Genomic DNA, 23798 nt, shown 5'->3' on the forward strand with positions numbered 1-23798 from the left:
AATGAAGCGATCTCCCAGCCTGCGCCCTGTCTCTCCTATGTCGAGGAGACCGCAACAGATGCAGCGGATGGCCTCTGCAGATCCACATGTGAAATGTTGCTTTAATTGGAAGGGCTGTTTTGGGCCCTGAATGGTGGTGAGGGAGCAGTTGTGGGAACTAGTGTAGTGATCGTTGCCAAACTTCCTTCAAAGTCACTGGGGTTGTTTCCTGTGCTCCCTTTAAACTAACTAGGTTCATTGGAAAATTTATGCATAATGTCTAAAAAATCAAATAAAAATATTTTGGGGAGGGGGTGCTGGGAGGATTAACTTTCAGTCCAGTAAATGCGCCATTCTGCCATCAAAGTCCTGAATATGTTGGATTAATAGATATGCATTGTGTTCTGAGATTCCTTCCTTACATTTGTTTGATTCAGTGTCTTTTCATTCAATGTCTCTGAACAATGAAATGTGTGAACGAACATAAAAGGACACGAACAACCATTCTGTAATTTAATTGTTACATTCACAATGCTTAATCACATATCCTTAGAATCATTATGAACAGAAAAAAAAGAGCAGTATTTCAATAAAATCTTGTATTAACTGGGCAATCAGTGAGTTCATATCAACAATGAGCAGCGTTCAGAAATACAATCAAAGCAGAGGAGCTAGCAAAAGCAAATCCCATTTGCCATCCAATGAAATCAACTAAATTATTGGAAAATTGCGATGGGAGATTTAACTCTAAAATGAAAAATTCTGCAAGATGACAATTACAAAATGCACTTAAGACATTCAAATCAAGTCCTCTGTTTCTATCCGTTCCCCTTCAATCCATCTACAATTTATTAAAATGCATAGTTTTCAGTCACCGTTGCACAAGTCATACAACTAGTTTTGGGAAGTGATAAAATAATTCATATTTTCCAAGTTTAAAGTAAATAATTTATAATGATACTGGAGTTCTGCATTCTTAGAAACCTGGTCCATTCATTTCAAGTATTCATTGTTAACTATAAAGTTCTCATGAAGTTCCATGGGTCTACAGTGACCGCTTACAGTTTGAGGCAAATGCTACTTTTCAACTAATACCTTCAAATGAAATAGGTGTTTACTAATAAACATAAGTGCAATAAATAGAAATGCACATCAAAATTCATTGAATCCAGTGCAACAATGATGCCCGAGCAGAGAATATTCAAATATTTCTTGGGCCGTGACGCATCATATGGACTGACTGAACAAACATGGCTGAGATTTATGGAACATCTCCATCGATCAGCAATTTTTTAAATGTAATGTGTCGATGAGTGAACTCAAAATATATTTAGAAGTATCTAGATAGGCTCTGTTGCATTTAAATCTACCTAATTGTGCCCTTTGTGCATTTAAATTTTCCTAAATAGGAATAGCACCATTGTCAAAGCTTTGACATTTTATAAATGAAATGACTTCTCTCTGATAGTCTGAAATGCGAAACAAAATTTCCACAAAGCTTTCAAAATTTGTAACCTCTTTCTACGTCTGGCATATAGACTCATTAGTAATACAGTTGCTTAGCCTGAGTGATAGTGTGTGAATAGGATGTCAGAAATGATTCACAGATAATTACGTTTCGCTTTGCCAGTGCTTTGATTGGCCACAGATGCGCTAATTTTAAATCGCAGAACAGGCCACAATTAACTTTTACAATTCAACCTCCCATGAAGCAGAACTAGTTGTTCATAGTTTTTCTTTCACACAATAATCCTCTCTAACAGCATTAAATAATTTGATATCAAAGTCAGGTTACAAACATTGTTGTACAGTATTGAATGTGGAACGTCAAATTTAACAGAGGATGCACAACATATTGTCATTATAAGGACAAAAAACTTCTCCAATAACAAGTAATCTTCAAGGTGATAATAGCATTCAGATACTTTATAGTGTCAAAGCAAGCCTTGAAATAATTAACTAACAATCCTGGTAAAGATGTTTTAAAGGTTATTGCTCTCAAGTTCGAAAGTTAAAATTATGATTTGCTTTTCTTATATTTGGAACAGTCATAGCTGAAAAGCTACAATAGTAGATTTTGAAACAAAAGTTTCAAGACCTCAACTCTAAATTTGTGCATACTGTATACTGAAATGCAATAAAAGATGGTCTCAAAGCATTCTGGCGAATAAAATTATTTTGATGTCTATTTTATGACCATTCTTTCTGAGGGAAGAGAAAAAAAAGACCCTTGAACTAAATTGGATAATTTCAAACACAACTTGAGAAATATTTCTTCCCCACATTGTAACTTAACATAAAAGTTATGTTAAAATGACTGCCAAGCAGAAGCAGCAACCTTCGGCTCTCAGGTAAGGGCCAGGCCGCTCAACCAGGAACTCGTGGGGGCGGTTCAGAACCCGCGGGCCGGCCTGCGGCTTTTACACCCTACACCCGGACCCCCAGCTGGTCAGCGGGCCCCCACCAAACACGGACAGGCTGGGCCAGGGGCGAGCCCCAAGTCTGCGCCCAACCAGAGCGGTCTTGCCTGGGGAACCTCCGGGGTGTTTTGGTTGTCGTTCTGTGTGTTCCTGCCCACTCGACCCTGCGTGGTGCAGCCAGGCGTGGAAGTAATCGAGCCGCCTGTCCAGGGGCTCCAGGGCCTAGCAGGAGGGGCAGAAGAAAGCTCGCCCGCACCACCAGCACTCTGCGCGGCAGGAGTAAACGCACACAGGCCGATTCCAGGGCGCACCACTCTATCACTATGGACAGCAGTCTTAGATCTCCAGATATGGTTCGACCTAAAAGGGGAGGCAGACCTCTTCAGCCCGGTTAAGCAACTTGCATAGGAGAAGGACACTCCGATATAAAACCTATGACCCAAGGACCTCGCTGCCACATGCTAGCTTGCTTGGCCACGGCACACAAACCATGGGTCTAAAGGGTGGGGCCAGTACTGCGCACACTACACCACCTAAAAGCTCCTTTGCGCAGGCCCGAGGACATGTCCACTTCCTCCCCCTCAAAAGATGCACACAAACTCAAGCTAGCATGCTGGAACTTCAGAACCATGCTAGACAAGGCTGACAGCCACCGACCTGAACGTTGGTCTGCCCTCATCGCACATGAACTCCTCAGACTTGACATCAACATAGCCACTCTCAGCGAAGTCCACCTTGCAGATGTAGGCAGCCTCCAAGAACACGGCGCGGGTTACACATTCTACTGGTCTGGCAAGCCTCAGGCTGAACGACGCCTATCTGGTGTTGGCTTCATGGTCAAGAACTCCATTGCCTCCAAACTCAAAAACCTCCCGACAGGCCATTCTGACCGGATCATGTCCATGCGACTCCCCCTTCAAAACAAGCAATGCATCACCCTCATCAGTGTCTATGCTCCAACCCTTCAGGCGGAACCAGCAGAAAAGGACAAGTTCTACACTGATCTGCGCAACCTCATCCAACGTACCCCTACAGCCGACAAGGTTGTCATCCTTGGCGACTTCAACGCTCGCGTCGGCAAAGACTCAGAAACCTGGCCAGGAATGCTTGGCAAGCATGGTGTCGGCAAGTGCAATGACAACATGCGCCTCCTGTTGGAGCTCTGCGTAGAACAGCGGCTTGTCATTACTAACGCCCTTTTCCAGCAGAAAGACAGCCTGAAGACTACCTGGATGCATCCCCAATCCAAACACTGGCACCTCCTGGACTACATTCTGGTGCGAAGAAGAGACAAACGTGTTCCCCACCAGGGTCATGCCCAGCGCGGAATGCCACACTGACCACCGGCTTGTTCGCTGCAAGCTCAACCTTCATTCAAGCCAAAGTTCAAGAACAGTGGAGCCCCCAGAAAGAGGTTCAATGTTGGAAACTTGCAGTCAGACGAAGTGAGAGGTGACTTCCAGGCAAACCTCCAAGCAAAGCTCAAGGATGCAAACTGCCTCAAGGACGTGTCTCCTGAAACCCTCTGGGATCAGCTGAAAACGGCCATACTGCAATCCACTGAAGAGATACTGGGCTTCTCCTCCAGGAAAAACAAGGACTGGTTTGACGAAAACAACCAGGAAATCCAGGAGCTGCTGCAAAGAAGCGATCTGCCCACCAGGCTCACCTTGCAAAGCCTTCCTGGCCAGAGAAAAAACGAGCCTTCCGTCTCACATGCAGCCATCTTCAGCGCAAATTCCAGGAGATCCAAAATGAGTGGTGGACTAGCCTCGCCAAACAAACCCAGCTTAGCGCTGAGATTGGCGACTTCAAGGGTTTCTATGAGGCACTAAAGGCTGTGTACAGCCCCTCACCCCAAGTCCAAAGCCTTCTGCACAGCTCAGATGGCAAAGTCCTCGTCAGCGACAAGATCTCCATCCTCAATCGATGGTCAGAACACTTCAAATCTCTTTTCAGTGCCAACCACTCAGTCCAAGAATCCGCCCTGCTCCAGCTCCCTCAACAGCCCTTGAGTATAGAGCTGGATGAGGTCTTTACCCAGGAAGAGACATGTAAGGCAATTGAACAACTGAAAAGTGGCAAAGCAGCAGGTATGGATGGAATCCCCCCCAGAGGTCTGGAAGGCTGGTGGCAAAACTCTGCATACGAAACTGCATGAGTTTTTCATGCTCTGCTGGGACCAAGGAAAGCTGTCTCAGGACCTTCGTGATGCCATCATCATCACCGTGTACAAAAACAAAGGTGAGAAATCAGACAGCTCAAACTACAGGGGAACCACACTGCTCTCCATTGCAAGAAAAATCTTCACTAGGATTCTCATAAATAGAATAATACCTAGTGTCACCGAAAATGTTCTCCCAGAATCACAGTGCGGCTTTCGCGCAAACAGAGGAACTACTGACATGATCTTTGCCCTCAGACAGCTCCAAGAAAAGTACAGAGAACAAAACAAAGAGCTCTACATCACCTTTGTTGACTTCGCCAAAGCCTTTGACACCGTGAGCAGGAAAGGGCTTTGGCAAATACTAGAGTGCCTCGGATGCCCCCCCAAGTTCCTCAACATGGTTATCCAACTGCACGAAAAACAACAAGGTCGGGTCAGATATAGCAATGAGCTCTCCGAACCCTTCTCCATTGTTAACAGCGTGAAGCAAGGCTGCGTCCTCGCACCAACCCTCTTTACTATCTTCTTCAGCATGATGCTGAAACAAGCCATGAAAGACCTCAACAATGAAGACGCTGTTTACATCCGGTACCACACAGATGGCAGTCTCTTCAATCTGAGGTGCCTGAAAGCTCACACCAAGACACAAGAGCAACTTGTCCGTGAACTATTCTTTGCAGACGATGCCGCTTTAGTTGCCCATTCAGAGCCAGCTCTCCAGCGCGTGACGTCCTGTTTTGCGGAAACTGCCAAAATGTTTGGCCTGGAAGTCAGCCTGAAGAAAACTGAGGTCATCCATCAGCCAGCTCCCCACCATGACTACCAGCCCCCCCATATCTCCATCGGGCACACAGAACTCAAAACGGTCAACCAGTTTACCTATCTTGGCTGCACCATTTCATCGGATGCAAGGATCGACAATGAGATATACAACAGACTTGCCAAGGCAAATAGCGCCTTTGGAAGACTACACAAAAGAGTCTGGAAAAACAACCACCTGAAGAAACACACAAAGATCAACATGTACAGAACCGTTATCATACCCACGCTCCTGTTCGGCTCAGAATCATGGGTCCTCTACCGGCATCACCTACAGCTCCTAGAATGCTTCCATCAGCGCTGTCTCCGCTCCATCCTCAACATTCATTGGAGTGACTTCATCACCAACATCGAAGTACTCGAGCTGGCAGAGTCCACAAGCATCGAATCCATGCTGCTGAAGACCCAACTGTGCTGGGTGGGTCACATCTCCAGAATGGAGGACCATCGCCTTCCCAAGATCGTTATATGGCGATCTCTCTACTGGCCACCGAGACAGAGGTGCAGCAAAGAAGAGGTACAAGGACTGCTTAAAGAAATCTCTTGGTGCCTGTCACATTGACCACTGCCAGTGGGCTGATATCGCCTCCAACCGTGCATCTTGGCGCCTCACAGTTCGGCGGGCAGCAACCTCCTTTAAAGAAGACCACAGAGCCCACTTCACTGACAAAAGACAAAGGAGAAAAAACCCAACACCCAACCAACCAATTTTCCCTTGCAACCGCTGCAACCGTGCCTGCCTGTCCAACATCGGACTTGTCAGTCACCAATGAGCCTGCAGCAGACGTGGACATACCCCTCCATAAATCTTCGTCTGCGAAGCCAAGACAAAGAAGAAATATTAAAATGACTTTCTCCATGAACATAGCTTTCGATATGACCACTTTTACAAAGCAGGTGCCCAGTTTTATCATTTAATTAATAAAAATATTTTCTGGCAAGATCTATTTGCTATTATTATTTGTTTGGTAACTGTAGGTTCTCCTTCCTAAATAAAAGGGACTTACAGAAACACTTGTATTGAGCACTTAAATGATCCTATACATCAGCACAAAATATCATGTTCTGCCTTGTTGGAGATAATTTAAAGACTAATATTAACTGAATGTTTGCAAGCCACTGTAACACAGTGCTCCCTATCTTAGCACAGCCTCAACTGCAGATTTTTATTTTGACAAAAATGCAAAATATAATGAGACTATGTCTTCTTTCACGTACATTTTCTTTCACGTACATAGGCAGTCCAATTCCAGTCCATTCGGAAACAAGACATCAGGTATCCATTTTTGAAAAAAATGGAACTGTAATCACTCTTTTCAATCCTCCATCCCGTAAAAGAATCATCAAAAGTATTCAACTTATGTTGACACTGATCAATATCACAAAGACAATCTTCCAACTTCTTAACTGAAGTAGACAAAGACGATGTGGTCAAACAATAATCATGGCTTTTATTAGCATAAACTCATGGTACAATAATGAAAGACAATAGGTGCATGCACAGTTATACCCAAGGGGAGTGTCCTTAACAGTAGAGATAATGCACAGCCAATGTTAGTACAGCAAGGCTCACCAGAGGGGAGACAGGCAGCTTGGCAGACATTCACTACATTAACCTTCTCTTAAACTTTATCCACCACTTTTGCACATTTTGCAACATCAGCTTTAACAGTTGAAATATCTTCCATCACATTTGAAAGCTTACAGATGTGAAGCCCAAAGAAATCTGCTGTGATATTGCTTGGAATTGTAACTCAAAATAGTCTTTATATTTAGATGAATGCCTACCCTGGGTTCCATCAGGTTTCCCTTGTATTTCTTCCTGTTCACTAAGTTGTAATTCTTCTTCTGATCTGGATTCTTGGGATTCTTCGACTGCTCCTGCTCCCATTTCCTCTTCCTCCACGACAGTAACTTTTTTTTACTACCCCCCCCCCCACCTCAGATTTTGCACTGATCCTCTACCAATCCCAACTCAGTGTACCAGTGAGCACCAACGCCCCTCCCCCCCCCACCACCGGTGGGGAAAATAATCGGAATAGTCGCTTCCTGTCGGCGCCATCTCAACTGGGGCTCCGCAGCCCAGGCGCCGGCGTTATCCTCGGAGTAGCCAGCTGTTATCACTGGGAGCAAGGAGGAACATTATTCAAGTTACCTGGTCCCAGCACCAAGGTGGGCTGAAGTTCTTCCAAGCTCACCGATTGCTTCAAAATCGTTTTTTTTCATCATTTGAGCTCTCCGTTTTTCAGATTATTTTCAACTATTCCAAAAATACACTGTTAAAGTTCATATATTTAAAAGGGCATTATAGACAAGTTTTTATACAAATCTGTCAGAGAGATGACCACCCACATCTCTCTCCTACGCCATCACCCCCCCCCACCCCCCCAGGTACATAAGGTACATATTTTCATCCTCTTGTAACCTTAAATTTAAATCTATACGAGGTCATGACCAATTGTTTCCTTATCATACAGATATATTAATTTGGCCATGATCATCATTTGCACATTTATTTTTAAATACTGAACTTCAAAAAAGTACAGGATTGTTGGGTAATTGGTGTATTTAGGTGGCACAGGCTTGTGGGGCGGAAGGGCCTGGGACTGTACAGAATCTCAACGTTTAAATATACCATAATGAATTTAAAATTCTTGGCATGAAAATGAATTCAGAGAAACCACTGCTCCAATGACCGTAGTATAACAGTTCTCTCAGAAGAACATGATTTATAAATTTTAATCTGATATGTTGATAATGAGATGAACATATTCATGATCTCTCCACAGAAATCTTAATTACAAGATTATTTTCCATAATTCATGGTTTGAGCACGAACGTGAAACAACCCCTATTTAAAAGTTGAATTCAGTTGCCACTGAGCTGTATATTTTAATCAGTCGTGGATGTGAATATCACAGGGAAACCTATCCCTTTTAGTTGAAGAACAATGCCTTCCCAAGTATCTGGAAACCAAAGACTGGTGCCAGGCGGAGTATTCTACATTGAAGAATTAGCTAAACATTTCCAAGGCTTGGAATAGAATCCACAGATGCAATGTCCAAACCAAACCAGTCTAGCTATACTTTTGGAGATGCTGCCAAAGAAGCAACGATGACCTGGTGCACTGTTTATTTTGGATGCTGAACATAGCGGCAATCATGTTACAAAACAATGGTGCAAATCATAAGGCTTTTGTATAGAGCTTTAAAAATGTCTACAAGACAGCATAGCTTTTAACGCAACGCTGTTAACAGCGTCAGTGACCTGGGTTCAAAGTGAGCGCCGAAGGTGAGGAGTTTACACATTTTCCCCGTCCCTCTGTGGGTTTCCTCCCTCCCTCCCTTCAAAGTGTATGGGAGTTGTTGATTAATTGGCGGGCCAGAAGGGCCTGTTACCGTGCTCTCTTCCCATCCTGCTCCCATATCCTTCTATTTGACCTCTCCCTCAAGTGTGCATCCACTTCAGCATATCAGAGCTGCCTCCTTCAACTCTCCACATGCTGAGGAGTTCCACAGTTACCCACAAATGAATCCAGTATGATCTGGTTTGCATTCAAAGCTATTTGATTATGCTATTGCTTTCACTTCACCTTTCCATCGAAGTTCAGAAATGATCATCACATACTATAGGAAGCAGCAATAATAATGTGAAATAGTTAATGCATTACATATTCATTTTCAGTATCTGGGGATAGTGAATTTCAGCAAGTGAGATTTAAATAAGCCCATCATGCTACTGTTTCAATTATAACTGCATTGTGTTTCAGGCTTCAAGTGAAGTGACTAAAATAATGAAAGGCATGGCACCTCAGAACCTCCCAGTGGCTTGGTATGGAGATGGCAAAAGAGATGGAAGAAGAGTTTTCTTAAACATATTTATTTAATCTTAAAAAATAACCTGGGGCATCAGGATGGTTGCCATTATGCCATCAATAGTGGCCAAAAAAAACATTGTTGAAGTGGCAGTGCCCGACAGATTTCCCAATTATCATTTGGCAAATCCTTAAATGATTCATTTCCTTGGTATTATACGGGGCACGTCATCATGTTGGTTTCATTCCAATAGTCATAAAACCTGTTCATCTCAAAGGAGAAAGCGCAGACAGAAGGCAGAGATACTCCACTGCATATGAAAAGGAGTCAAATTAAATTAAGCAGTAATCAAAAGCAGAGTGATAGCAAGGATGGCGCCAACAATAATCTTAAATAAGAGAGAACCATGAATGTAATTGCAAGAAAGTGCGAGCACGAAGTATAGTCAACAACATTTGAGAAGCTGTGGAAAAAGTGCAAAACACGCAGACACATAGCAAGATAGAATATACATACGGACAATCACTTACTGCATGAGAAATATTCATACATATAAATAAATAAAGATTGTTTTGTGGATATGAGAGTCTCGGATGGTTAGTGTGAGCAGTTCCTTTGGTCATTCAGCGTTCTCACTGTTACTGTGCAGCCTCTCATTGAAGCTGTTTCTCAGCCTGGAGGTGCTGGCTCTGATACTCCTGTATCTCTTTCCCGATGGGTGTAGCTGAAAGATGCTGTGTGTGGTGTGGAGGGGGTCCTCAATGATTTTGCATGCCCTCTTCAGACAACGATCACGGTAGATCATTTCACATCACTACATGAAGTTGACTAGCACATCACTGCAGAAATTACACGTGATTTCTGCATCAAGACTTGTCACAGGATATCATTCCATAAAAATATTTTTTGAGAGAGCTCTGCCAGGAAACAAGTACACATTGATCCAGTGGTCACCTACAGGATAATGCCGCAAAGGAACACAACTTGGTCCTTCCACATTTTCCTGACAATAGCAACTCATTTTGGCCTTGATTGGTCCTGGCATTGACCCCCAACCCCACAGCTCAAAACCAGTGGTTACCCATTCCAATTCCCACCCCACCCTCCTGCTTCACATTAGTGTTGGGTAGCTGAACCATCTACAATTCCACCTCAGGCCCCAATGGTACTTGATGCAGAGCTGCATTTTAACCTCAGGCCCAACTTCAAATGGAGCTCCTCTTTCCCTGCCAAATATCCTCTGTGTCCTAGATGTTGCCTTCCCTGTGTTCCACAGCAAGTGTAACACCTGCTGGCCCACAACCAAAACAGTCACAGGCATGGCACACAACAACCTCATGCCACACCTTTAACAATGCAGCCTCCACACAGTGTACATGTCACAGCATTACATAATGTAGACGAGTGAAGTATATCAGACACTGCTGTAACCAATTGAAAATCGGTAGAACCAACTCGTCAGCATTCTCTTCAATTGTGACGATTTAAATATGTCTGACCACATTAGACTCAGTCTTCACCTTGCACCCTTCTCATACACAGATGCCTGTAATCAGGCTTCCCCTAGCCCTTCATGGTTTTCAGTGAGAACAATTTTCCACAATTTCTAAATACTTCCTACTTATCAGTGGTATTAGCAGGCAGTTGAAAGACATTTAAATCACATTTCTATACATTTTAAAGATTACATACTGAGAAAATGCTGTGATTTTGAATTGCTTTTAACTTTAGTGAATAATCTTTGAAAAGAATTAATAAAAATTAAAATGATGGCTTTGGTGCAAATGATCTAGCTTCCCATCTTTGCAGTGAGGACTAGCAAACCTAATCATAAAAAAGGAGGCTACACTATCAAAATTAAGAGTTCTGCACAGTTGCAGAAGTCCAGAAGAAGATGCCCATCTGTACAACAGGGTCACTGTGCTCCTTTATTTCAGACAATTTTGAAGTTTTAAAACCAACATTTTCACACCATAATCAGACCCTAGAAATTAGGGTGAGGTAGCTGTCATAATCTAGTCCAAGCTCGACATATTATGAAACCTCAGTTCTAGTACTGCTAAAATCAAGGTGAGAACGTGCTGAAAGACTTAATTGGAACATCATAATGTACCCCTCTTGGATCCTCTGGCTTTCAAAGCAAATACGATTCTTTCAAATCATTAAAAAATTTCAGTCTAAAAACAGCTCTGCACAAAATTAAATAATGTAACATCATACAATTTGCATCCCACAATATAACACATGCACTGAAAACTAAATTGCATTCTCCAGCTGCTGGTCTCAAGTTGATCCAATATCTGCATTACCGACCCGATTTATTTGTGCATTTCTTTTTGCCAGCTCCTTTTACATTTTTAAATGCCTTTGGCAAGAAGCTGTCTCCATACGATTTTTAAAAAATAGAGCACTTCAAGGACAATTCTTTGTAGTTGTTTCTCAGAGAATTTTCATACAGATGTCAAAATATATGTTAGTCTCTAGATATTTGAATAAAATGATTTTTTTTTTTTGCAAATTTCTCTGAGCCACTTTTACTACTTTTGGTATCTTAGAACATTCTACCCACTCCATATGTCATTAAAATATTTCCTTTTTTGAATAATGGGTCATTTGATCAATCCAGTAACCACAATTTTGGAGTAGGCAACATCAAGGTACTTACTGGCCCTCTTAAATCAATCAGCTCCTGCCTCATCTGTGAGATGAGAGCTTCCTTGGCCATCAGTGATCTGTGCAGCCTCTCATTGAACTCGATCAGTTCTCCATGCATCTCTGCGACCTGAAAATTTTTTTAAAAATTAGAAATAAAGAAACATGCTGACATTAGATAACTCCCTTAGACATTTCCCACTGCATTGTTAGGAACAATATAATACACCAGTACAAATTGTTAACAAGTCGGAAAGCATCCCATGCATCGACTGTGCAAAATAGAAAGTATAGACCAGATCAAAAGTTATACAAAACTGAAATCTTACACAATTTCACCAGCTTTACAAGTATCCCAATTCTAAGAATCTATTCCGGTAATGCACTGAAATATTGTCTATTAAATACATTCTTATTTGTTTGATATAATTTTTCCTCGAAGTTTGTTTACATTTCTTTATTTGTTGACATGTGTACATTATGTACAGTTTTCTCTGCACTACCAATAGGCGGATATCAATAAGGGAGAGAGGGTGGAGAGAACATTTAATAAAATGTTCCCTGGATTGCAGTATCTAGAATACAAAGAAAGATTGGGTCTTTATTCATTGGAGCATAAAAGGTTGAGGGGGGATTTGATAAGAGGAATATAAAATTATGAGGGGGATTGATAGAGTAGATGTGAATAGTCTTTTCCCCTTGAGGGTAGGCGAGATTGGAATGAGGGGCCATAAGTTGAGGGTTAGGGGGCCAAAGTTTAGAATTAACATGAGAGGGGGCTTCTTCACTCAGAGAATGGTGGCTGAGTGGAATGACCTTCCGGAAAAGATCCTGTTGCAGCAGGATCAATTTTGTCATTTAAGAGAAGGTTGGATAAGTGCATGGATGTGAGGGGATTGGAGGATTATGGACAGGGAGCAGGTAGGTGGGACTTGTGGAGATCAGTTAAATTGGCGCAGACTAGAGGGGCCAAGATGGCCTGTTTCTGAACTGTAATGGATAAAACCAGTTAAAACCAGATATAACAGGAGTACTGTTGAGGGGGACAACCGGGCTCTACCTCTGGTACAAAGTCAGCCTCTGTACCCCAGAAGGTTAGAGAAAGGAAGAGGAGGGCAATAGTTATAGGGGATTCAATGGTCAGGAGGACAGATAGATATTCTGTGGATACGATAAAGAAAACGGGATAGTGATTTGCCTCCCTGGTGCCAAGGTCTGGGATGTAATTTCTTGTGTCCATGTCATCCTAAGGGGGGGGGAGGTAATTTGCCAGAGGTCATGGTACATATTGGTACCAACGACATAGGAAAGAAGAATGAAGTGGTCCTGAAAAATGAATATAGGGAGAGAGGTAGGGAGCTAAAAAGAAGGACCACAAAGGGATTACTTCCTGTGCTAAGAGATAGTGAGGGCAAGAATAGTATCAGGTGGAGAATGAGTTTGTCCACAAATAGAGAAGGCTTGTAGACAAAGTTTGGGGGGTACAAAGACAGGTGATCGAGAGGGAAAAGGATCAGTGCCATGATGGGGGGAGGGGGAAAATGATAGTAATAAATAAGAGTTGTCCGTAAGGATGGGGACAAGTGGAAGGTGAGATGTGGGAAATCTCTGAAATGCGTTTACTTTAATGCTAGGCGTATTGTAAGGAAGGTGGGCGTGCTGAAGGTGTGGATAGACACTTGGCAGTATGGCCAGTGCCAGCGAGACGGTTAGGGACAATAGCAGACCTTTCTATGTTTTCACAGCAGAGGAAAGGGGCAAAATTCCAGTGATATGATGCGATCAAAAAATAAATTAATTGAACAAACTTAAGGATTCAATATGAAAAGAAAACGGTAATGGAGAAATTATGCAAGATCTAACTGTTACCACCGGAGGGTATGAAAGGAAGTGGTTGAAGAAATAGAATACGTATTCATCATAATTTTCTGAAGCTCCTCAGGTTATTCGGTGGGCAAATGAAAAATTTCAGTTTTACTATGAGGTGAGAGTAGCTGTGGACCTTGCCATTTAAAGTCGATGCATCAAAATTGCTCCAATCTGATATCTAATATTGACTTTCAGCTGCTCTAGGAGCTCCACACTACATCACACAGACACAAGAGACCAAAGCCACATTAAATAAGCAGCACTGCATTACACCAAACCTCGTGCAATAATTTTTTTTATATAACATAGGCAAAGTTGAAATAAGGGTGATAAGAGAGTAGTGCCAACCGTGATCAATGTGGGGACCGTTGGGGAGGCCTCGGGGCAGTAGGGTTGGGGAGGCCTCGGGGCAGTAGGGTTGGGGAGGCCTCGGGGCAGTAGGGTTGGGGAGGCCTCGGGGCAGTAGGGTTGGGGAGGCCTCGGGGCAGTAGGGTTGGGGAGGCCTCGGGGCAGTAGGGTTGGGGAGGCCTCGGGGCAGTAGGGTTGGGGAGGCCTCGGGGCAGTAGGGTTGGGGAGGCCTCGGGGCAGTAGGGTTGGGGAGGCCTCGGGGCAGTAGGGTTGGGGAGGCCTCGGGGCAGTAGGGTTGGGGAGGCCTCGGGGCAGTAGGGTTGGGGAGGCCTCGGGGCAGTAGGGTTGGGGAGGCCTCGGGGCAGTAGGGTTGGGGAGGCCTCGGGGCAGTAGGGTTGGGGAGGCCTCGGGGCAGTAGGGTTGGGGAGGCCTCGGGGCAGTAGGGTTGGGGAGGCCTCGGGGCAGTAGGGTTGGGGAGGCCTCGGGGCAGTAGGGTTGGGGAGGCCTCGGGGCAGTAGGGTTGGGGAGGCCTCGGGGCAGTAGGGTTGGGGAGGCCTCGGGGCAGTAAGATCGGTGTGGTGGGCTATCAGGAGACTCTCCCAGCGGCCCGCTGTCAGTCCCCGAGCTGGTCCCGCTGTCCCACGATGGCCTGCCACCAGTCCCCAGACGGTTCCCATTCCCCCAACAGTCCCCACATTGACCCCACTGCCCCCGCTCCCTCCCAACAGCCCACTTCCAGTCCCCACCCTGATCCCACTGCCCAACTATCCCCTCCCCCCCAGAAAGAGCAGGGCAATGCAACCAGCCTGGGGACCAACAGTGGGCTGCCGTGAGACAGCAAGGTAGTGGAACCGGAAAGTTTGTTTTTATAATGTTTTCTGCTATAATTAAGCAGATTTTTCCTATTGTCCTAGTTGCATGTTTTGTCGAAGTTTATTTTTCTGCTATCCTATAGCTACATACTTCAGTAGCATTGAATGCTTTCCCATTAAATAGTTACTCATGAATACACAAAAAGTTTCTTAATATTTCCCTGCTGAAATGGGGGTCTTTATATGCCATCAATACATAAAATTCAGTGGTTCCCTTTCCCCACCTTGCCTGTTGCATCCTCAAAGAACTAAAAAAAAATTGTCTGACTGAACTTCCCTTTCATTAAACAATGCAAACTCTGCCCAATTGTGACGACCAAAGTGTCCAGTTACCATTACCTTTAAGGTCGTGAGACTAACTGGCTTATGCTTTGACAGTTTTCTCTTTCTCTGCTCTCTTAAATATCGATGTTAGATTTACTGTTTTCTCATCCTCTGGGACATATCTATAATCCAAGAAATTTTGAGGGATCTCAAATAAATAAGAAATTAAGCTGGCAATCTTTATCCAAAAAAAGCACATACAGTGCCCTCCATAAATTTGGGACAAAGACACATTTTTCCTTTATTTTCCCCTCTCCTCCATAGTTTTAAATTTCTAATTAAATAATTTGCATGGAATTAAAATGCACCTTCCAGATTTTATTCAAGGTTATTTGTATACATTTTGGTTTGACCATGTAGAAATGACAGGATTTTTTAATACACAGTTCCCTCATTTCAGAGCTCTATAACATATCGGACATTTGGCTTCACAGGTGTTTGTGCGTACTCAGGTACGTTTAATCACTTCTTTGGTGCAGGTAATAAAAGAGCTTGGCTTGCTCTGAAGCTTTTGATCACTTTTGGAGTCTGCATTGGACATTTTTAAATACGAGGACTAAAGTTGTGTCACTTAGGTCATATCATTGACTACAGGATGCAGAGGGGAACCAGCTGAACTCAGACGTAAGGAGACCATGCATGTTGGTTTTGAATTTGCAAACACAACCAAAAAGACCTAGCCTAGTGGTTCTCAACCTTTTTCTTTCAACTCCCATATCACTTTAAGTAATCCCTATGCCATAGGTGCTCTGTGATTAGTAAGGGATTGCTTAAGGTGGTATGTGGGTGGAAAGAAAAAATTTGAAAACTACCGTTTTAATCGTACCTAATTGTCTCGTTATGTGCACGGTTTCATAACTCCAAAAGAAATGGGCCAATGACAATTTTTCTCAAGTAAAATGTTTCAGTAACAACTGGGTCCAGAGCAGTGATTCTCAACCTTCCCTTCCCACTCACATACCACCTTAAGCAATCCCTTACTAATCACAGAGCACCTATGGCATAGGGATTACTTAAAGTGGTATGGGAGTTGAAAAAAAAATGTTGAGAACCACTGATCTAGCCTTTCATCAGAATACTGCTTGTGTGCATTGATGAAACTTACAACATGCAAACTGGCTGTCACAATATTGTCTCAATCACTGTACTTCAAAGTATTTAATCATCTGACCACAACATGAAAAATCGTGTATAAAGCAAATCTTTCTTTATTATTTCTTCAGTGATCATATGAAGAACAGCATGGTCTCAAAATACTAAATTCTCATCAGAAAAATTGAAATCAAATTATCCCCCAGGCTACAAATCAACATGAACTGCATCCAGAAATTAAGGACGGCAGCATACATGACCGAACCTGATATTTTCCCAAACACAACACTGGCTGACTATTTTAAGGTGGTATTGTATTTCAGTCCTGAAATAGCATATTAATATTAAATTCACTCCTGATTCAAAGACACCTCAGTTTTAATGAGTAAATCTGAAGTATTAATTCTATCCATTTTTGTCTCATCTTAATCTTCTCGAAATTGGGATTCAAATCCAAATGAAACTAATTTCTGTTTCTATCCTGCATTGATAATTTTCTTCTTGCTCTTGGTTGTAGAAATATTTCACTTCTACAAACATTTCTAATAATTTGAAAATCAGAGCTAATCATAACCACTCCTGGATCAGAATTTGACTTCTGACCCCCATCATTTTATTGAGTTTCATACAAGCAAAAAACCAGTCTTGGGAAGTTACAACTGTCTACAAAGACAAATAGTTCCACTGGTGGTGGGTTGACAACTGTTCATAATATTTGTAAGTGGCCAAATGTTGTGTCTCTAAAGGTTTCTGATAACACAAAATTTCATGGAAAAGCAAATTGTGCAGGGGACACAGATTCTGCAGAAAATATTGAGAGGTTAGATGAATGGAAAAGGTGACAGAAGGAATATGTCAATAATCACGAGGTCATCCATTTTGGAAACAAAACTAGTTGATCAGGCCATCATTTAAATTTGCTCCATGCTGTTGTGCAGAAAGACATATCAGTTTTTGTGCATGAACCACAAAAAGGTTTTCAGGTGCAGCAGGTACTCAAGCTGGCAAGTGAGATTTTGGCCTTTATTGCTAAAGGGAGTGAATTTAAGAGCAAGGAGGTTCTGCTACTACTGGGGCACCAGGGAGGCAATATCTGGAGTACCATGAGAAGTTATGGTCTCCTTCTTTAAGGATTTGGAGATTTCATGAGGGATTTAGCAAATGAGAGGTTGATTGGCCTGGGATTACACTCATTGAAGTTCAGAAGGGTAATGGGAGGGGAATGATGCAGACATAAAATTACAAAATTACAAAGGAAATGATAAAATAGAAACAGGGAGATTGTTCCTATTGGCAGGTGACATTCAAATTCAAGAACACTACCTAAAGATTTGGGGGAATAGATTTAAGGCAGAGACGAGGCAAACTACTCCTTCAGGGAGTTTGTGCTCAAAGAGAGGCTGCTTCACTGAATGTATTTAAGATGCAAATAACATTGAAGAATTGGGGAATTGAGGGCTATGGGAAGAGACAGGCAAGTGGAGCTAGGCCAATCAGCCAGCATCTTATTGGAAGGCAGAGCAGGCTCAATGGGTCTGATGGTCTACTCCTGTTATTCTGATATGATGTAAGCAAAAACAGAAAATGCTGAAAGCAATAGTTTGGCAATGGCCATGAAAAGAGAAACACAGCTAATGCTTCAGATTGAATTAACGTATCATTTTTTTTCCAGCATTTTCTGTTTTTGTTTCTTTTTTTTGGCATCTATAGATTTCTTGCAAGTTTTCTTTCACTGCCAGAAGCAAGTTCAAGTTCAAATTGATTCATCATCTGATTGTGCAAATGCAACCCAACATACCTGCATTCACTGGTCCTTGGTGCAAACAATCTACCTGACATACCACACATACAGACAATCAATGCATCGCAGGAAAATATACATACATATATGCCGGCATGTTATACAAGACATGAAACTTTAAAATGTCACCCCACAACCGGGGTTGTCTTGTATGCCAAGTATCAAATCCAAACCTTGACAGAGAATTCTCAGCACTCCCTTGTGTCAGCATTGCAAACCTTGACAGTCAAATTTCAGTGCTCCCTTGCGGGGTGCACCCACCCCGCCCAACTGCTGTCGGTTCTGTACAGGCTTTAAACGGTGGTGGTTTATTTTCAAATATGAGAACAAAGTTTAAACCTTTACTGGATAATTTGCTTTTTAATATTGTGACAGGGTAATCTTATACGAGAATAGTTCAAAACCTACGTTGTAAGTGGAAATTCTGGGGTCGTCTAATAAAGTCATCTTGTACGCCAGCATATACGGTATATAAAAATAAACCCATATTGTTTAATAAATAGTACAGCAATGGTTCCTCTTTTAACAGCCAAAAGTCCTTCTTATCACAAATATACAAAACAGAATAAGTAAAAATGTTGCCATCAGTCCCCATAAGTGGGGGATATTCTTGGAGAGTAAAATCTCCCTTGGACAAAAGGACAGAAAAAATGTGGAATGACATGTTGCATCATACAGCATGATTTATTTCACCTCTATTCACCATTAATGAAGAAGATTTATTGGGTGTATTTGCAAGCAATCATCAACAACCAACATGAACTTAAAAACACGAAGCTCAGCAGGTCAAACACTGTTCTTTATAGAGCAAAGATAGATACATAACTGACGTTTTGGGCTTTCACTGAACTTAATACGCATGCTCATTACTCAAACTGCTTTTATATTGCAGAAAGGAAACCAAGAGAGGCACAGACTTGCCTTGTACTTTGACAGTGCAGCTCATGGCTGTGAAGTATCTATCCCAATATTTTGTGCACACATCAAGTTTATGTTCAGCCCAGGTGGATGCACAAAATAATTCTGAAGTGACATGGAAAAAAAATACGTAATACAGAATTTATGAACTTGAACGATGTCACAACCCACAGAAGGAAAAAATTATTGATGCTTCACAAAGCAGTCAGGGAGCTAATAAAAGTCTTCAATTGAGCCATTGTCAGGGATTCTCGGATGCCTTCACAGGGATGTTAACTATCAATCTCATATAAACAAACCAAATATGTTCTAACAAGGAAAGCTCACAAGGCTCATTGGGTTTCAAATGGTGCATCAGATTCACTTTAGCCTTCAACATAATTGGGGTCTTCCAGAACAAACCACTTGTTCAAACTTCAGGCTGTTTTTTTTTGGAGCCAACTGCTTGTGATGTTATTGCCATTTACACCAGTATCAAAGCCTGTTCGTGTATTCATGATGATGGGGTGGAAGGTTATTCAATTCAACTCTGGATGCTAAAATTATAATGAGTTGTTTCTCCCACACGGTGGTTCAATGGAAATACAAAAACTGGTAACTGAACAATCACTATCTGGAGTATTCACTGTCAAAGGGAAAAATGTAATGCTCCAGAAATATTTAGGGCAAGCAAAGGATTGTGGAACTCAAGACAAAAGACATGGCATTATAACATCAGACTGCTAAATTACCTGAGGGGTAAATATGAAGACAATAAATTTGCATGGGGCTCTGAGACCTGCAAGCAGTCAGTCTTTGAATAAAATGATGCACTGGCAATTTTTAGACATCAAACTGGGGCTTTCATCTCCAGAAACGAATGCAGAAACATCACCTAAATTTAATGGCAGGTTATGGTGGAGCATTTGTAGGGAGAGTGTATTCATCCTTATAAAACAATAATCAAATTATCCGCAGTGGAATTGAGAAAAAAAAATTCTTGTTACTCAAAGACTAGTGCAATGTGGAATCCACTGTCACAAGGGTTGGTGAGAATAATTTAGAAAGATCAGGGATCTCTAAAAACAAGGAAGACTCGAAAACAGATCTTGAGGACAAGGATTGATTGGAATTTATTCACCGGTGTCAGCAAAAGTGCAGGTAGTGAAAATTAGAACAGAACAAACAGAAAATGGTGGAAATATTCAGAAGATTAGCATTAACATTTCATGTTGCTCATCTCCCATCAAAAGTGCGAAGAATGAAAAAAATGTTTAAAATTGCAGAGAAATGAAAGGACGAGAGAACAAAGATGATGTCTGATTTTATAGAGTCAAGACTGGGGTAATCTAAGAGTGTGGTCAGGGATTGTTAATCATAATTGATAATTCAGGAGGTTTAAAGAGAGAGGGACAAATTTGAGATAAGAAAATATACTCCAACTGTGATATGCAGGACACAGCATTGCTGCAAAATATGAAATAAAAGAGACTGTGGGAAATTTTCAACAGGTCAGGTAGCAACCATTATGAGAAAAATACACAATTAGAGGATCCAGATGATGACTCATGTCAAAAATGGCCAGTTCTCATCCAAACTGGAAAGGGTGGTTCAGTGAAATTGTTAAATTCAATGCTCAGTCCAGAGAGGTACTGTGTTCATCTATAAAGCAAAGACCTGTTCCTGCAGCTAAGTTTGTTTTACATTAGAATACAGTTCAAATATATAGCAGGAGTAGGACGGAGAATTAAAATGGCTAAGACTCATCCTTGGAGGGCAGAAGGAAGATTTCTCATGAAAAATGACCAAACCCACATTTGGTTACTTTAATAAGTAGGAGACCTCATATTGCATGAAACTAAAAATGCAAGTGAATCTTTGCTTTATACAAGTACTTGATTGGTGAGAAGACAGATGATGCAGTTCCTTCAGTAACATGGGATGGTGCCATGAGAACGGAGTCATGCTGAAGGAGCTGGAAGAGTCAAACAGGGTGTCACAGGGAGCAATCCTTCTGGAATGCTAAAAGTAGAGAAGAAACTGTTTATCAGTAGAATTGCAGTGGAAATTACAGATCATGATCCTGTAAACCACACACAACACAACTGATTCAGTGGTAATTCTCCCTCACCTGCGGGAAAAAGAATCTCGGGGCTGTATGTGATGTCATGTATGTACACTGACAATAAATCTGATTTTCTCATCCCCAGTGACCGGGAAATGAGGGTTGAGCAGCAACTGAAAGCTCTGATTTATTTGTGTTCCACACACATTAAATTTAGTGTCCAGAATCCTTGGCAGAAATTTATCACCCTGTCCTTGTATTACGATGACAGAGAAATATTCTAAATTATTAACACAAGACTGGACCTCCTGCAACAAAAAGCTGAGTACAAATGTTTTTAAAAAATCAGATTCACTGACAAGATCTTTCTGAAATATTGGCCTTAATCACATTTAAATTACAATATTTAGTCATGATTATTGACATCAACTATTTTCCCAAATTATTTTCCAAAAGTAACAAGAATTACTCCATACATAGAGAGACAAAACACATTAGTATAAACCATTACAAAATCCTTCAGGAAATATTCCATCAAATGCTTCTGGTGCTGAGAGAGATTACGTTCATTTCTCAGCAAGATATCATCTAGTAGCAAAAAAATGAGGATCACCACATTAAAAACAAAGCCCTTTCAAACTGAAAAACATTTGATCTTGACCCTTACTGATTTTTTACCAGGTTCCAAGCTTAGAAATGCTTTGCTAAGGGGCAAAGGATTCAATGGAATGCAACATCACTTTTTCTTGCACAGGGATAAGTGAATGTTTATTATTTATCTATATTTTGTATTTATTGTCTCTTTTTTATTCAATTAAGTTTCCTATTGCATGTGATTTTTACGTTTTTGTTGTTTGTTTTATATATAGGCACCTGATCAGCTGCAGCAAGAATTTCTCACCATTATTATTATCCATAGATTTCCTTGAAATAGGACAGTTTTACTGTCAACTTTGTGAAGTTTTATTTTCCAATCCTCATGCCTTATCCTAAAAATGTTTTGCAATTGAAGATGGGAACATGAGCAGACTTGCTTTTGATTCTATACCTCACTTTAAAAATGCATTTCTCTTTCTTTAATATTTAAATCTACAAGATGTCACCAAGTCCCAATTGCAACTTGATTCAACAATGATAAAGGCATAGCCAGAGTTATAAAATAAGCATAAAATTGGCTTTATGTATTTTCCAACACAGTAAGAGTCTTTTCATTAAATAAATGAAAAGATTCTTTATCCACATAGACGAGCAATGCTCATAATAAGTCAAAAGATACATTATTATTAACAATTAAAATGAAACAAGACCACATTGCACGCCATCAATGTTCTGCTACTAAAACTGGGTCTTTTAAGGCCTCGTTAATGGGGAACACCCTGGTCCACTAACTGTTATTATTTAAGACAAAATCTAGGGGATATTTGACTCTCTAAAGGTTATTATCCTTTGAGCTCTCTTCCTCAAAATGCTGTGGCTTTGACGATGTTTTGAAGCCAAGTTAGCAGGAATCTACCTGAAGTGGGGAGGTGACCGCTCACTACAGCAAGCAGGAAACCCAGGGTGAAGTTGCATTCAGATCAGTCTTACTGAATGGTTGAACAGGTTTGAGGGACTAAGTGACTGGTTCCAGCTTCCCATTTAAATGGCCAACACAAGCCAAGTACTTCTACTTATTTTAAAAAGAATCTTGTGCTTTCATACCCAGGGACCCTCTAGCTCAGTGTGTGTAACTACCAGGATTCAAGGTTCAGGACAGAGAAGAACATGTCAGATCGCTTCCCTATATCTACCAGCTGATGTCATACAAGTTGAAAGCTCACGTGGGCATTGTACCAGAGGGTATGAGCAAACATACACTAGGATGAACCTCAGAAATAAAATAGCAAAGGGGTGTTATAAAAACACAAGCAAACTCATAGAATCTTATCTTGAATTAACTGTCAAAGTACTGAATCAGTGCATTCTCCAAACAATGCATGGGCCATACTTCAGAGCAAAACTCTGTGCCTTTCCTTAACAATGGGTATTGATGTAGACCAGTCATTCCCAAAGTGGGCAGTGCCACCCCCTGGGGGCAGTGGAAAGATACAAGGGGGCAGAGGAAAAAGGGGGCAGGCTGAACATTTCCGGCTATCCTCAGGTGAGGAGGGGGAGGGGTTTAGGTGGCTGCTGGTATGGTGAGGGCCAGAGATGGGACTGCTCAGGACCCTTTCATATTGCTAAATAAATTGGTTGTCTTTTTCCCCAACAAGGAGAACAATTCTAAGAGGATATCAGTTCAAGGTGAGAGGAGTGAAGCTTACAAGGGACCCAAGGGGAGATTTTTTCATTCAGAGAGTTGTCGTTATCTGGAACAAGTTGCCAAAACAACGGGCCGACCTGCAGCAGGAGGCCCAACAACGGGTCGACCTGCAGCAGGAGGCCCAACAACGGGTCGACCTGTGGCTGGAGGCACAGCAAGGATACAGAAGCAGCTCATCAGAGAAGGATGAAGATACACAGATACAGACAAGAGAAGATGACACAGACATAGATACAGACACAGAAGAAGAGGAGGAAGAAGACCAAGAATTTCAAAGGAAAGATGATAAAATAGAAGGGCAAAGTTTAGATAAAGCCTTTTAAGAAGAACAAATGAGGTCATTAAAAGAATGGCGATCATTAGAATTTAGTTCAAT

General features: G+C 41.8%; 1 protein-coding gene across 2 annotated transcripts in view; it reads right to left on the reverse strand.

Moving 5' to 3' along the window:
* snx29 (sorting nexin 29) overlaps positions 1-23798 on the reverse strand; it is a 354925-nt gene that overhangs the window by 144250 nt on the left and 186877 nt on the right. For both annotated transcript variants that reach the window (XM_069905804.1, XM_069905805.1), the window contains exon 16: positions 11866-11982. In XM_069905804.1, the coding sequence (XP_069761905.1) occupies positions 11866-11982 (117 nt within the window). The remainder of the gene's footprint in view (positions 1-11865; positions 11983-23798) is intronic.

This window comes from Narcine bancroftii, chromosome 12, assembly GCF_036971445.1.
Source record: "Narcine bancroftii isolate sNarBan1 chromosome 12, sNarBan1.hap1, whole genome shotgun sequence".
In the NCBI taxonomy this organism is placed as follows: Eukaryota; Metazoa; Chordata; class Chondrichthyes; order Torpediniformes; family Narcinidae; genus Narcine; species Narcine bancroftii.